We start from the raw sequence: 14,608 nt of genomic DNA, 5'->3' as shown, positions 1-14,608 counted from the left end.
AAGATAGTGGTTGCAAATTAGGGTGAGGAGGTCAGGTCATCTACTTTTGTTGTCCTTGAAAACTTCATCCACACATATTGGGAGGAAATAGAGTTGCTCTTTCCTTAAAGTTTTCAAGCTTGATCTCAATCAAATACATTTGTGGTTGAGTGAAGGATTTGAACCTAGCCCATTTAGTTTTAGAGCCTGTGTTCTTAATTTGGCTTCATTGTGTTTGATCTCAGGTCTATTTATTTTGACTCAATTTTTTGCTCATTTTGGGATTCTCTGCACTATATCCAGGATATGAAGCAACCCTGAGTAGGTAGGGCAATCACTTGGTAAAGAGGAAAGAGTAAATTTCTGAGCATCTTCTTTAAAATGCTTCTTAAAAAATTTTAAGATAATAGATGACTCTGATTTTTAAAAATATGATAAAGAAAGAATATAAAAGTAACCCTAAAGCAAGTCTAAGAGACATTATAGAGTATTTAAAGCCTTTAAAAGGGCTTTGTTGAAAAAGCCTTTAAATGGGTATAGGATCTGCTAAAGGGCTTCTACATTAACCGTTCACATGTACCTTTTCACTCTAGAACCACAAGAATCTAACAATATAGATACTTTTTATGGAATTAAAATAGGCTCTCCCCAATTTTTAAAATTGTGTGGAAGTCTTCCCTGTGGAACTATTTTTCTTTTTTTACCTTTGTCTGATGATGTAGACAAGCCTTTGTAGCTACACTCCCAGACAGTCATTGTTTTTAGCAGCTGGAGGGCCACAATGGGTCTAAATCTCATCACTGTCTCATTTTGGCTGATAAGCATGAACAGCTATGCAAGGTCTCTGTGTTTTTACATAAAGTGTGACTCTACCTGCACAGTACTTGCAGTTGTGATGAATTATGGTGATGATTTTATGAATCCCAGATTTTTAGCACTTAGAAGATTAGCTGGGGCAGACATATTCTTATTATCAGCAGTATTCAGGAATCTGATTGTGCAGTGTAAGAACTGAACTTTTTTCTAAGATCTCTGATCATGGGTGTGCTTTGCAGCAAGTGGAGAGAAGTCACTTCTTTACAGTTTCCCCATACTACATTAAATGAGCTCAGAGTCTGAATCATTAGATGTCAGGCAACCTGTGAGTGTTCAAACTCATGGAGTTTGCAGGTTAGTTCTATAAAACCCTCAGTAAGTTGGAATTTATATCCCATAGGATGATCTCTAATTTTCTACAGCAGTGTAAAAATAGGATCAACATATTAACAAAAGGCTGTAAGTGTGACACAGGGCAATAAGGATCAAGCTTTAACACAAAATTTCATGACCACACATTGTTCAAGGCAATTCAAGAGAGATTGATATTTGATGTCAGTGGTCCTTCTAAGGCAGAGTATTCCTTAGTATACTTAAATATTGCCCAAAACCCTGCATAGTCAATGATTTTCTAATATTTTTATTTGTATTTTTATATTTTTACATTCTTCTTCAAACATTTATTGAATTTACAATGAAAAAAAACCCTGAGACTTGGAGAAGCTAGACCAAATTTAAAGTCAAACTCATAAAGTAGAATCCCTAACTTCATTTAAGGCTTTTTGATTACTCATGATAACAACTCCTTTGTTACACCCACATAGTGCTTTATGTGCCTATACATAAATTTTCTCATCTTGCCTTGCCTTCCTCAACCATATAGTCTCTCCATAATTGCCATAAGGAGTTTCATACAGGATTCAGATCTTGAAATTAGTACAGTGGTTTCAGCCTTAGACTTTGCAGAACTACTGCAGGAGTTAGGAGTGCTTCTCTGTTTACTTTGTGCTCTGTTGTTGGTGAGTGGCTTTCATCAAAGTGCAACTAAAGAGGAGAGCAGGATTCCTTAAATCACCCAACAGTCCCAAATTATACATATCATATGCATAGTTGGTTGCACTCTCTGGTACTGGATAGAACATGAGCTAAATAGTTTATTTTGTACTCTACTCCCTGTGCTGTTGTAACCAAATAGGTATGACTTATTGAAGCCTTAGATAAAATTTTTAAATTTGCTTTTATATTATCTGTTTAAAATTGTGAGATAATGTATTTGTCCCTGGTTATGTCTTCATAGCTTATGACCTCTGAATCAGAGAATCTCAAACCTTCTATTCATATGACCTCTTTAAAACTCTATGAAAACAATTTAGAAATAGCCCACACCCTACAACTCACAGAGAGGAAAATAAAATTGACATGAAAAGAAATTTCTTTAAATGTCTTAAATGACAATCACTGTCACTGTTTGAAGTGGGAGGGACTGTCTTGCATCCTTGTTTCTCTGTCATTTCACAAACCTCCTCTGAGTTTTCTCTATTACACTTTTTTTAGATCTTCTTTCTGTCTATAACTCACAAGATTACCAGAATACACCCAGGAAGAGTGTGCACTATGCAGTTCTCCATCTATCTTTACATTCTTCTAGTTCAAATGTTTCTGCTCCTGATGAAGTGATGATACCAAGTAGGGGAAAAGGAAAGAATAAACCACAAGTTCTTAATTTAAATTATGTTCATTCATATGAGTTAAAAAGCCCTATTCTCTTCACCCATAGAGCAGAGAGTAGATAGAGTACAGAATGAAGATGATTCTGTTCACGTTCTTGCATAAAGTAGAAACAGCTATATTGTGTATGTTTTTATCATTGTGTCCTTCACAGAAACCAAAGTATGATGACCCTATCCTGGGAAAATCAAACAACGATAGTGGAATTTGTTCTTCAAGGATTCTCTTCCATCTTACAGCTCAATATTTCCCTCTTTATGATGTTTAGCATCTTCTACATCCTAACTGTTTCTGGAAACATCCTTATTGTTCTCCTAGTTCTGTGCAACCGTACTCTCCACATTCCCATGTACTTCTTCCTAGTGAACTTGTCCTTTCTGGAGGTCTGCTACACCTCCAACATTGTTCCCAAGATGTTGCTGATTATTATAGCTGACCAGAAGACTATCTCATTGGTTGGTTGCTTGGCACAATTCTACTTCTTTGGATCCCTTGCTGCAACAGAGTGCCTCTTGCTTGCTGTGATGTCCTATGACCGCTACCTTGCTATCTGCCAGCCTCTCCGATACCCCATCCTGATGACTGATTCTCTCTGCTTTAGGTTGGCTACTGGGTCTTGGTTTTGCTGCTTCTTCCTCACAGCCATCACCATGGTCATGCTGTGTAGACAAAAATTCTGTGGCCCTAATGAAATTGATCACTTCTTTTGTGACTTTGCCCCTTTGATCCACCTTTCCTGTATGGATACTTCACTGACTGAGACAATTGCCTTTGCCACTTCTTCTGCAGTCACTCTGGTCCCATTTTTCCTCATCACAATTTCCTACTCTTGCATCCTTATTGCCATCCTACGAATCCCATCTGGCACAGGCAGGAAAAAGGCTTTCTCCACCTGTTCTTCCCATCTCACTGTCGTCACAGTATTTTATGGAACACTGATTGCCACATATCTTGTGCCCTCAGCCAACTCTTTCCAATATTTACGCAAAGGGTTTTCTCTGCTCTATACTATCCTGACACCTATGTTTAATCCCATTATCTATAGCCTGAGAAACAAAGACATTCATGAAGCTTTGAAGAAATGCTTGAGTAAAAAGTCAGACTTTCTCATATGACATGAAAAAGAAAAGTCCTATATGGCAGCTGCCTCTGATGGCTGTAGATACTTCTGAGTTCAGTTTTGGGGCTAGTATTCCATGTCATGGTCTAAGTAGGTCAAATTCTGTCCTACCATCCTCAAAATTCATAGAGTATTATAAAAATAAAAGCCCTTAATCAAGATGGAGTGATAGGATTTTGACTAATTCCTTCAAATATTTATTGAAGGTCTATTATGCTCAAGGTACTTTGCTAGACATAAGGGATGAAAACAGATAAAAAAATCAAAGAGACATTCTTCGTGACCATCAAACTCACTGTTTAGTAACAAGAATATCATTCACCAAGAAGCATGGATAAATACAGTATAAAGCAATTACAGGAGAGTGAACCTACTATGTGAATCAACACAAATGTGTTGTTACACATTTGTTGAAAGTCAACTAATGTACAGTACCTACAGTGAACCACAATTGGTCATTGGGTGATCATGATGTCATACTGGTTTAACAATTAGACCTCTTGGGTATGGGATTTAGGTATTGAGAAAACTGGGAGTGTAGGAACAGAGGATACGTGGGAATTTGTACTTTCTGTTTTGTGTTGAATCTAAAAATCTCCATAAAATAAATTTATTTAAGATGTTCTTTGCATATCAGGAGTACAGAGCTTCTGTGTCCTTTTCTGGAATATATTTGGCCCGTGAAATATCTTATCATTAGCATAAAGGAAATGTGGTACATTTATACAATGGAGTATTACCTGTTTAAAAAAATCATAAAATTTGCAGGCAAATGGATGAAACTATAAAAGAAATCATTCTGAGTGAGATAACATAGATCCAGAAAGATAAATGCGGTATGCATTTGCTTATGTGCGAATGTTAGCTGTTAAGTAAATGATATCCAAGCTACAATATAAGTCTTCAGAGAGGTTAGTTTAAAAAGGAAGGTTCTGCAGTTGGGCACATGGATCTCCCTGGGAGTGGGAAATATAATAGATTTTACTTGCAGACAGGGGGTAGGTGAGTGGGAGTTGGAGAGTGAGGATCAGGTAGAAGGGAAGATGGGGTGGAGGGAGAAAGTGTGAGGAGAGAAGGTTGGAATTGTGGGCATCTGGGTGGTGGTGTAGAAACCTAGTACAGTGGAAACTTCATGGAATATATGAAAGTGATCCTAATGAAGACTCCTAGTAATGAGGGAATAACTGGCCATCTCTTGTCTTTAGGTAATGTTTTCAGTGGCAGGACTTGGTTGAGTTGTTCACTAAAAGGGATCCCATGGAAATCCCCAAACGACCCAGGCTGTGACTAAAACAAAGGATTGCTCTCCACAAACTGACAGTGGGGCCCTATTGCCAAGGACAATACCCACACAACTCATTTCATAAGGTGAAGTTGAGCTGGTGCCTCCATGGAACTCTCATCCCTATGTTCTAGTCACTTCAGTGTGGGAAGGTACTCTGCAGGCTACCAAAAGTAAAATGTAAACAACAAACCAGCCACCAAACCTCTAACATACAATCTGTCCTGACTGCAAAATATGCTAGGGCAATGGTGGCACAGAGCTTGTGGGAGCTGAAGATAGGAAGAAATATAGAAACCCACAGACAGATATGATACTGAAAGTCTGAATCATGAGGTCTTCATCAAACCCCTCTCCTAAGAGCTTGGAAAATATCATGAAAGAAAGACTTTTAGTGTCAGAGGAGATGAGGAACAACAGAAGAACAAGACTTTTAAAATCAACTAAGCAAGGCACATATGAGCTCACATAGAGACTGAAGCACAAGCACAGGGCATCCTATTAGCTTAGTTTTCTTATGGGAATCCTGACTGTGAGACCTTGTGGGTCTCTGACTCTTGTGCCTATCCTTGGGACACATTTTCTCCCTTTGATTGCCAAAACTTCGATATTGTAATTTTGCCTTTACCTTATATTTTATCATGTTTAATTATTATTTCCTAGAAACATGTTCTTTTCTAATAATAAGAGAGAGAAAGCAAGTGGATCCAGAGGAGAGAAGAGGTTGGGATGGACTAGGAGGGCTAGAGTGAAAGGAAACTATAGTCAGAATATATTATATGAGAAAAGAATCTATTTTCAATAAAAGATAAAAATAAAAAAAAATTAATGTGGGGAAAATTTTTGTGAAATGAGGGATAAAGATTTTTGGAGGAAAAGACAGGCAAAACCCACATGTATATCTGAAAAGCTCCTCTAGGAAGGCCTCAAGATTAGGACTGAAAACCCAGAATTTTTAGGACAACCTCTCATTAAGATGTACAGTATTAAAACCACATACATCAATTTTAGAAACTAAAATCATTTGGAACATACATAACTATTTCAACACAATATTTTTTCTGTAGTTGGACAATAATGTCTGATCTGAATATCCCATTGTTCATATTTAGGGTTTCTTGAAAGCATTTACAGGTGGTACTATTGTAAGAAAATGAAAAATTTACAATTAATTATACACTTATAATTATATAATATTTACTCTTGATTAATTTAACATAAAACCAATATGATAGATTGAAAAAATTTTATAATCCTTTGTACTTTAGGATTTAAAAGTAGGAAAATGAAGATTTACAGAAATGAAGTCAATTAAAGAAGTAATGCAATAAATATCTCTAGTGTTGTCTCCTCTGTCACTACAGCAGTAACCCCAATCAAAAGAGAAGACATTGTATTTACTTAATGCCACTCCCTGTTGCCAGGCCTTCTGTGAGACTCTCCCTTCCTGCTAAACATGGTTTCAGTAGTTACAACATAGGATGTGCTGGATATGTGTTTGTTCTTAATTAAAAATCAGCTTAGTTCAAAGTTCTTAGTTCTGAGTCAGCTTCAGAGAAGAAAAGCTGATGGCAGCACTGCATACTCAGATATTGTCTATTTCTTGAAAAGTATACATCACTAGTTCTGAGAATAGGTATATGTGGTCTTGCCGTTTCTCTTTTTAATCAGTTGAGCTAAGAGATTATTTTCATCATTCATGGAGGTTAGTCAGGAACTGAGCTGTGTGTTTAATAGCACATTTATACTTCATGAAAACACATGTACATTTTGCTTTTTTTTTCCAGACAAAATTACCTTTTTTTTGAGTCTCACCCAAATTTAGATGAATAGGATTGATATTATAATGTGTTCCAAGTAGAAGTAAAAGTTGTCAGTTTTCAATTATCTGCAGGCTGCTCAAATATAACAAATTGACAGTAGTTTATTTGGAGGAATGGAGTGGTAGATGGAAGTAATTTTCTGCATCATGAGCAAGCTTTAAATTCAGACTCTATCTCCCCAGCCCTTTTAATACTGTAGCCTTGGATAAGTTACCAAACTCACGAATCAGCATTTTTCTTTGTAGAGAAAAAGACACTATATTTATCCTTCACTTGTCTGAATGAAGTCATGTCCAGCATGTAGATTGGCTTATAAGTTATGGCAGTTTGAATGAGAATGGCCCCATGGGTTCATATGTTTGAAAGCTTGGCTGCTGATTGGTGGAATGGTTCAGGAAGAATTAGGAAATATAAACTTGTTGAAGAAGGTGTGTCACTAGGGCTGAGCTTTGAGGTCTCACAGCATTCCCAGTTAGCCCTCTTTGTCTCATGCTCATAGATCAAGTATAACCCTCAGCTATACTTGATGCTCCAGCACCATGCCTGCCTGACTGCTGCCATTCTTCCTGTCAATGATTTTCATGAACTCTAACCCCCTGAAACCATTAAGTCTCCAAATGAAACACTTTCTTTCCTAAGTTACCTTGATCATGGTATATTATTACAGTAGTAGAAAAGAAATTAGGACACAAATAGAGTCTAGAAGATGAGTTCAGTAATTCTTCCAGGTTCCACCTTCTAATTTTCTGTAGGTATTGACTTTGGATATTGTGATGGCTACTCCTGGTTGCCAACTTGACTACATCTGGAATAAACTGCAATCCAAAAATGGAGGGCACACCTGTGCTCCAGATCTTGAGTGAGGCTGGAAGACACAGGTTTCTGACCTGGATCTTGACATATAGATCTTGAAGCATAGTGACCATGAAAAGCTTAGTCCCAGGCAAGTTAATATACACTTTTAATGGCCAGATACTGAGGCAAACAGATCTTTGAGTTCAAGGTCAGCCTGGGACAAAGCAAGTTCCAGATCCAGGCATGGTGGTACACACCTTTGATTTGGGCCACACCTTTTGCTGGAGGTCTATATAAGGACATTAAAAGAAGGAAGATTCACTCTTTGACTGCTTGCTCTTACTTGCCAGCACATCTGTTGGAACCTACTTCTACAGAAGACCAGCTTAAACAACTAGCCTCATGGGACTGAGCAAATACTAGATTCTTGGACATTCCATTCACAGCTGCCTGTTGTTGAGTTAGTTGGACTACAGACTACAGTCATTACAATAAATTCCCTTAATATATAGAGACATTTCATAAGTACTGTGACTCTAGAACATCCTGACATACAGATACTATAAGTGATAATTGTTCAAAGTTATTAATATCTAGTAAAATGTATGGTTAATCTATTTTGTAGTTTTCACAGATATTGAGATAACCTCTTAGAGGATCTGATAGAATTTATCACATAATTATAGAGCAACAGCTTGAATACAGCACTTCTGAATCCAAGTATTTATTCCAAATAACATATTACTAGCTCAGTGGTTTCTCTTTTTTGCCCAAGAGCACATAAGTAACTTCTGTTTGTACTGCAACTGCCTCTGGGACCAAATTTGTTGCAGTCAGTGAGGAGGTAGTATAGTCAGACATACCCCACCAGCCCACAGTGTTCTTCCAAGGTCACATCCTGGAATCAGTTCACAAAGCCTCAAGGTTTTTGTGGTCAGTAAACCACTGTCATCAGGGGAAATACTTCCTTAGGATTCCTTCTGTCGAAAACCACAGCTCTTGACTTCTCATATAGGGAAGGGAAGATATTTGTTTATAATCGTCTTCCTATTTCTATCAAGACAGTAAAATAAAACATGAAGTGTAGAATTCCTTCCAAGTTTTGGAGGTCTATTAAATCAGAAATTCTATGTTCCTGGCACCATAACTGGAAATAAATCCTGTTGCAAAGAGCTAAAAAAAATATGACTACCTAGATCATTGGTTCTCAACCTATAAGTTGTAACCCCTTTGGCAATTCTATATCTCAAAAAATTTACATTATCATTTGTAACAGTAGAAAAATTACAATTATGAAGTAGTAACAAAAAATTTTATGGTTGGGGTCACTACAACATCAGGAACTGTACTAAAGGGTCTCAAGCATTAGGAAGGTTGAGAACTACTGACATCTAGACAAATTTCTAGCCTTAGAGTTGGGAAAACGTGAAAGCCAATGAAAAACAAGAAGGATAAGTAGTCTGTTGACTCCCACCTTCTGCATGTTCTCTGAGATGTTATGTTTTCCTTTATCTTATTTATTATTGTTCCATTCAAAATTTCATTTGAATAAACACTAGGCATATATATATATATATATATATATATATATATATATATATAAATTTGTTTTTGCTAGAGCTATCCTTTCTCTATAGCCTCCTTTCTTTCTTTCTTTTTTCTTGAAGGGCTTTCTTTTCTGAGATTTATTTATTGATGTGAGTACACTGTAACTGTCTTCAGTCATGCCAGAAGAGGGCATTGGATTCTATTACAGATGGTTGTGATATATATATATATATATATATATATATATATATATATATAGTGTATGTATGTATGTATGCATGTATATGCCAAGGGGACAGATTTGGCTTAATTTAAACCCAGTAAGGTTGAAGACAAATGGTTTGATCTGGATAGAAAGAAGAGATAAACAACTATTTATAGAGAGTTACTGTTCAGGTTACAAGCTTCTATATATCAAGTAAATCACAGCCATTCCTGCTATAATTTAAAGTAATTGCTTTCAATTAATACATATTAATTATATGCATTTATGGGCACAATGTCATAATTTGACCAGTATAAAATTATTATGATCAAATTAGAAAATTAGTATGCCCATCTCCCATCTCTTTAAATATTTATCATGCCACTTTATTGGAAGCCAATAAACTCTTCTACTCTGGCTCTTCATACTTTAAATATGTTGTTGCAAATTAATGTCATTCCATTTTTGTACAGAATTCTATTACTTTTTCTTGCTTAAATGTATACTGTAGTACTCTCTATACAATCTTATATTCTCTCTGTTGTGCTTTGAATAAGAACTGTCCCGTACAATCTTGGGCATTTGAACACTTGGTTCTTGTTGGTGGCAGTGTTTAGGGAGGTTTAAGCACTGCAGACTTGTTGGAAGAAGTATGTCATGAGAGGCAGGATTTGATACTAAAATTTTCCAACTACTAGTTTGCTCTCTCTGCTCTCTGCTTTGTGCTCATGTTTGAAAATGTAAGCTCTCAACTTTCTATTTCTGCTGCCATGCCTGTCACTTGTTGCTGTGCTTCCCAGACATAATGGACATTATCCCTCTGGAACCATATGTGAAAATAAACTTTTTTCCATAAGTTTCTTATGGTCATGGTGCTTTATCACAGCAACAGAAACAGAACTATTATATCCTTCCATTCTTCATGGACTGTAATTATCACTACCCCACAGTCCTCTATATATTAGAAATTTTAGCTTTTCCATGTGACGAATAATATGCAGTACTGATCTTTCTGTCTCTGCTTTATTTTATTTAGTATACGGGCCTCTAATTTCATCCATGTTGCTTTAAATAACAGGATTTCAATACTTTTATTACTGACTGATTTATGTTATCTAGGACCACATAGCCTAAGCTTGTCTCAAAACAAAACAAAACAAAACTAAAAAACAAGTTAAAAATTAAGCAAAACAAAGGAAAAACTGAAAATATCTGAAAAATGGACAAACAATCTGAAAGCTATTTGGAAATGGAAGACATACAAATGGAAAATATATAAAATAATGTTCAACACAAATCAAGGAAACAGAAGTTAGTACCACGGTTTAGTATCATTTTTACTGTAGCCAGAATATTAAATTTAGAAAAAGCCATTTTAAAAGAGGATGTAGACAAAGGGGAACTCATCAACTGTTGGTGAAGAATATAAATGATAACAGCCACTATGTAAAATATATGATGTGGAAGTTCCTTAAAGAACAGAAAACAGAAAGTACCACACATTTGAGCTAATTGTCTCATATATCTAAAGGGGATAAAGTCTTTACATCTAAGAGACACTTGTGCACACGTGTTTATTGTACTATTATTCATAATAGCCAAGGCATGCACAGTTAAGATTGTAGTATTTTAAGCTTCTAGAAGTCTATGTCAAGTTCATTCTCAAAGTAAGAGTAAAAATTGGCAAAAAATCCGTCATAAGGTGACCACAAATGAAGCCTATGCCACTTACAGACACATTCTTTCTCATGACGAGAGACAGGATGCTGCCTGATGCTTTGTATGTTTGTGACTATATCTCCAGACCTGTTTAGTCTGTTACTGATGGATGAACTAAGGTTTCAATGTATAGTCAAGGTTGCACTTGGGTCAGGACAAGGGTCAGGACAGGGGTCAGGAAGGATATATTATAGCTATTGGCTACCATCACAGGGATTAGTTATCTGCTTGACAGTCCTATCACTCTTCTCTTTTTGATGTTAGGCAACCCACCATGGAAATTTGGGTTACACTGCCATCAGGTTTGGTAGCTCTTAACTATTCTCATGTATATGAGTTCAAAGAAGATGAAAGCTTAATAAGAGAGTCACATTATCCTATTGAAATAAAAAAGAGTCTACAGGACAAAGGGACCACTTCTTGTACATTCTGGGCTCTGACTGCTTTTCTAAGTGCAAGATTATGATAGCTACTAGTTTTCCAAATAGCAGAGATCAAGGACCAGTCTTTTACTGTTTTATATCTTAGGCTCTGAATGTGAAATAAATCAGGAAGATTGGGTAGGTGTTATCTAAGAACTATATGGAGAGTAATAAGTAACATTTTATCATAGTTACAATTATATAAAACTTTTCAATACTCTTCATTTGACTCAGAAACAGAAGTTATTCCTATGGTACATAAAAATTTACCAAGACCCAAAGATGCTAAGTGACATGCTAGATAGTTTTATGTCAATTTGACACAGCTAAATTCATCAGAGTAGAGGGAACCTCAACCAAGAAAATAACTCCATAAGATTTGTCTATATGTAACCCTGAAGGGCATTTTCTTAATTAGTGTGGGCCCAACCCATTGTAGGTGGTGCCATCCTTGGAATTGTGGTCCTGGGTTCTATAAGAAAGCAAACTGAGGAAGTCATATAGAGTAAACTAAGAATCAGTAGTGGCCTCTGTATCAGCTTTTGTCTTCAGCCTCCTTCCCTGTGTGAATTCCTACCCTCAGTGATTTTGATGATGAACTGTTCAATGGAACTATGAAAAAATAAATTCTTTTCTCCACAAGTTTCCTTTAGTCATGGTGTATCATTACCACAACAGTAACCCTAATAAGACAGTGACTTTCAAACTATGTTTGTGGACATTTTCTGTTTTCCAGCACTATGCTATTTCTACTGTACCATATTCCTAGGTCTAAGATTCAATAAATCATTTTTAAAAAGATTTATTTATTTAATGTATATGAGCACCACCATTCCTGTCTTCAGATACACCAGAACAGGGCATCAGATTCCATTACAGATGGTTGTGAGCCACCATGTGATTGCTGGGAATTGAACTCAGGACCTCTAGAAGAGCAGTCAGTGCTCTTAACCTCTGAGCTATCTCTCCAGCCCCAATAAATCATTTTTCTTCATAACATTTGATCATGATGATTTATATGTTATAGAATACAAGTGTTTAAAATTCTAAAATCTGGTTCATTCATACAATCTGAATAGGCATGGAGTTTTCAAATACCATTTATTCTGAGAAGTGAATTAAAATCTGAGTACCATAAATTTGATACATGTTGTTGAGAACTTATGTCATTTGTAGGGTCTAAAGTGAATATCCATAATGTATCACAGGCATTATATATGCCCCCAAATATACTTCAGCACATAGTTTGGCACATATATTTTTTAACCAAGACTTGATTAATATATTATGTATCAACAAAGTCAAATCATGAGCTTGAATGAGGGTCTTAAGCCCACACCCATAGTGACAGACCTACTCCAACAAGGCCACTCATCCTAATAGTGCCATTCCCTGAGACAAGCATATATAAACCATCACACCTAGGGTTCAGAAAACATCAACAAAGTGGGAGATATGGATCTTGTAGTCAGGTAGGACTTCCAATGAAGGGATAAGGACAGCAACCTACCCACAAAACCTTCGACCTAAAATGTATCCTGTCTACAAGATGTTTAGGGATAAAGATAGAGCAGAGATAGAGGAAATGGCCAATCAATGACTGGGCTATCTCATGGGCAAGAGCCAATCCCTGAGACTATTAATAATACTCTGTTATGCTTGCAGACAGGATCCTAGCATAACTAACCTCCGAGAGGCTCTATTTAGGCTGAAACAGATGCAGAGACATATACCAAACTATTTGATGGAGCACAGTAAGTCTTGTGGAAGACTTGGGAGAAGAATTGAGGAACCCAAAGAGGATAGGGACTCCACAGGAAGATCAACAGAGTCAACTAACCTGGACCTTTGGGGGCTGCCAGAGATTCATCTGCTAACCAAAGAGTGAGCATGGACTGGACCTATGCCCCTGGCACATGTGTAGCTGATGTGAAACTTGGTCTTCATGCAGGTCCCAACACCTGGAGCAGGGGCTGTTCCTGAATATATTGCCTGCCTGTGATATAGTTCCTCTAAATGGTCTGCCTTGTCTGGCCTCAGTAAAAGAGGATGTGCCTAGTCCTGTAGTCACTGATGTGTTGTGTATGTCTCTCTCTCTCTCTCTCTCTCTCTCTCTCTCTCTCTCTCTCTCTCTCTCTCTGTGTGTGTGTATGTGTGTGTGTGTGTGTGTGTGAGAGAGAGAGAGAGAGAGAGAGAGAGAGAGAGAGAGAGAGAGACAGACAGAGTCATACAGAAACAGAGACAGAGACTGAAAGAGAAAGAAAACCAGGGGGATGAACTCCCCATTCTCAGGTGAGGAGAGGGGGGAATGGGGGAAGAGTTGGGAGGGGGAACTGGAAGAAGAGGGAAGGCTAATATTGGGCTGTAAAGTGAATAAATACATTAATTAAGATGCCAGAAGAATTAATGGAAATATGCAGCTGCTGGGGGTGGGAGGTGGGGTGAACCTTTAGAAAATCCCAGAGACTTGGGACATGAGAGGCTCCCAGGTCTCAATGGGAATAACCATAGCCAAAATGCCCAACATCAAAGAAACCATCTCTAGTAGATAGAGAGGGTTCCCAGTGGAGGGATGGAGTCACAAAACTACCTTTAAAATGTTTGACTCAGGACTGTTCCTGTCTGAAGGAAATGTGGGGACAAAAATGGAGCAGAGATTGAAGGAAAGGCCATTCAGTGACTGGCCCAACTTGGGATCTATCCGATGGGTGAACACTAAACCATGATACTATTACTGATGCCATTTTGTGCTTGCAGACAGGAGCCTAGCATGGCTGTCCTCTGAGAGGCTATACTAGTAGCTGACTGAGACAGATGCAGATACTTACAGCCAACCATTGGACTGAGGTCAGGGACCACCCCTTCCCTCCCCACCCCCCATGGAAGAGTTAGTGAAAAGATTGAAAGAGCTGAAGGAGATGGCAACCCTATAAGAAGACCAATGGTATCAACTAACAAGGACCCCTGGAATCTCTAAGAGACTAATCCACTGACCAAAGTGCATACATGAGCTGTTCCATGGCCTCCAGCACATATATAGCAGAGGACTGCCTTGTCTGGCCTCAGTAGGAAAGGATGTTACTAATCTTGTAGAGACTTGCTGATCCATGGAAGAAAGATGTAGGCAATAAGATGAGGGTGGGGAGGTGATGGGAGAGTAGATGGGTGGGT

At 37.5% G+C, this 14,608-nt stretch overlaps 1 protein-coding gene across 1 annotated transcript; it reads left to right on the top strand.

The window, feature by feature from the left end:
- The first annotated feature begins 2,264 nt into the window (after positions 1-2,264).
- On the top strand, positions 2,265-6,056 carry LOC117706547 (olfactory receptor 11A1-like). The gene has a single exon (XM_076932105.1). It carries the CDS (start codon positions 2,688-2,690, stop codon positions 3,636-3,638), a length of 951 nt encoding a protein of 316 aa, XP_076788220.1. The 5' UTR covers positions 2,265-2,687; the 3' UTR covers positions 3,639-6,056.
- The last annotated feature ends 8,552 nt before the right edge of the window (positions 6,057-14,608 follow it).

This window comes from Arvicanthis niloticus, chromosome 4, assembly GCF_011762505.2.
Source record: "Arvicanthis niloticus isolate mArvNil1 chromosome 4, mArvNil1.pat.X, whole genome shotgun sequence".
In the NCBI taxonomy this organism is placed as follows: Eukaryota; Metazoa; Chordata; class Mammalia; order Rodentia; family Muridae; genus Arvicanthis; species Arvicanthis niloticus.
This window is presented reverse-complemented; position numbering and strand designations above follow the sequence as displayed.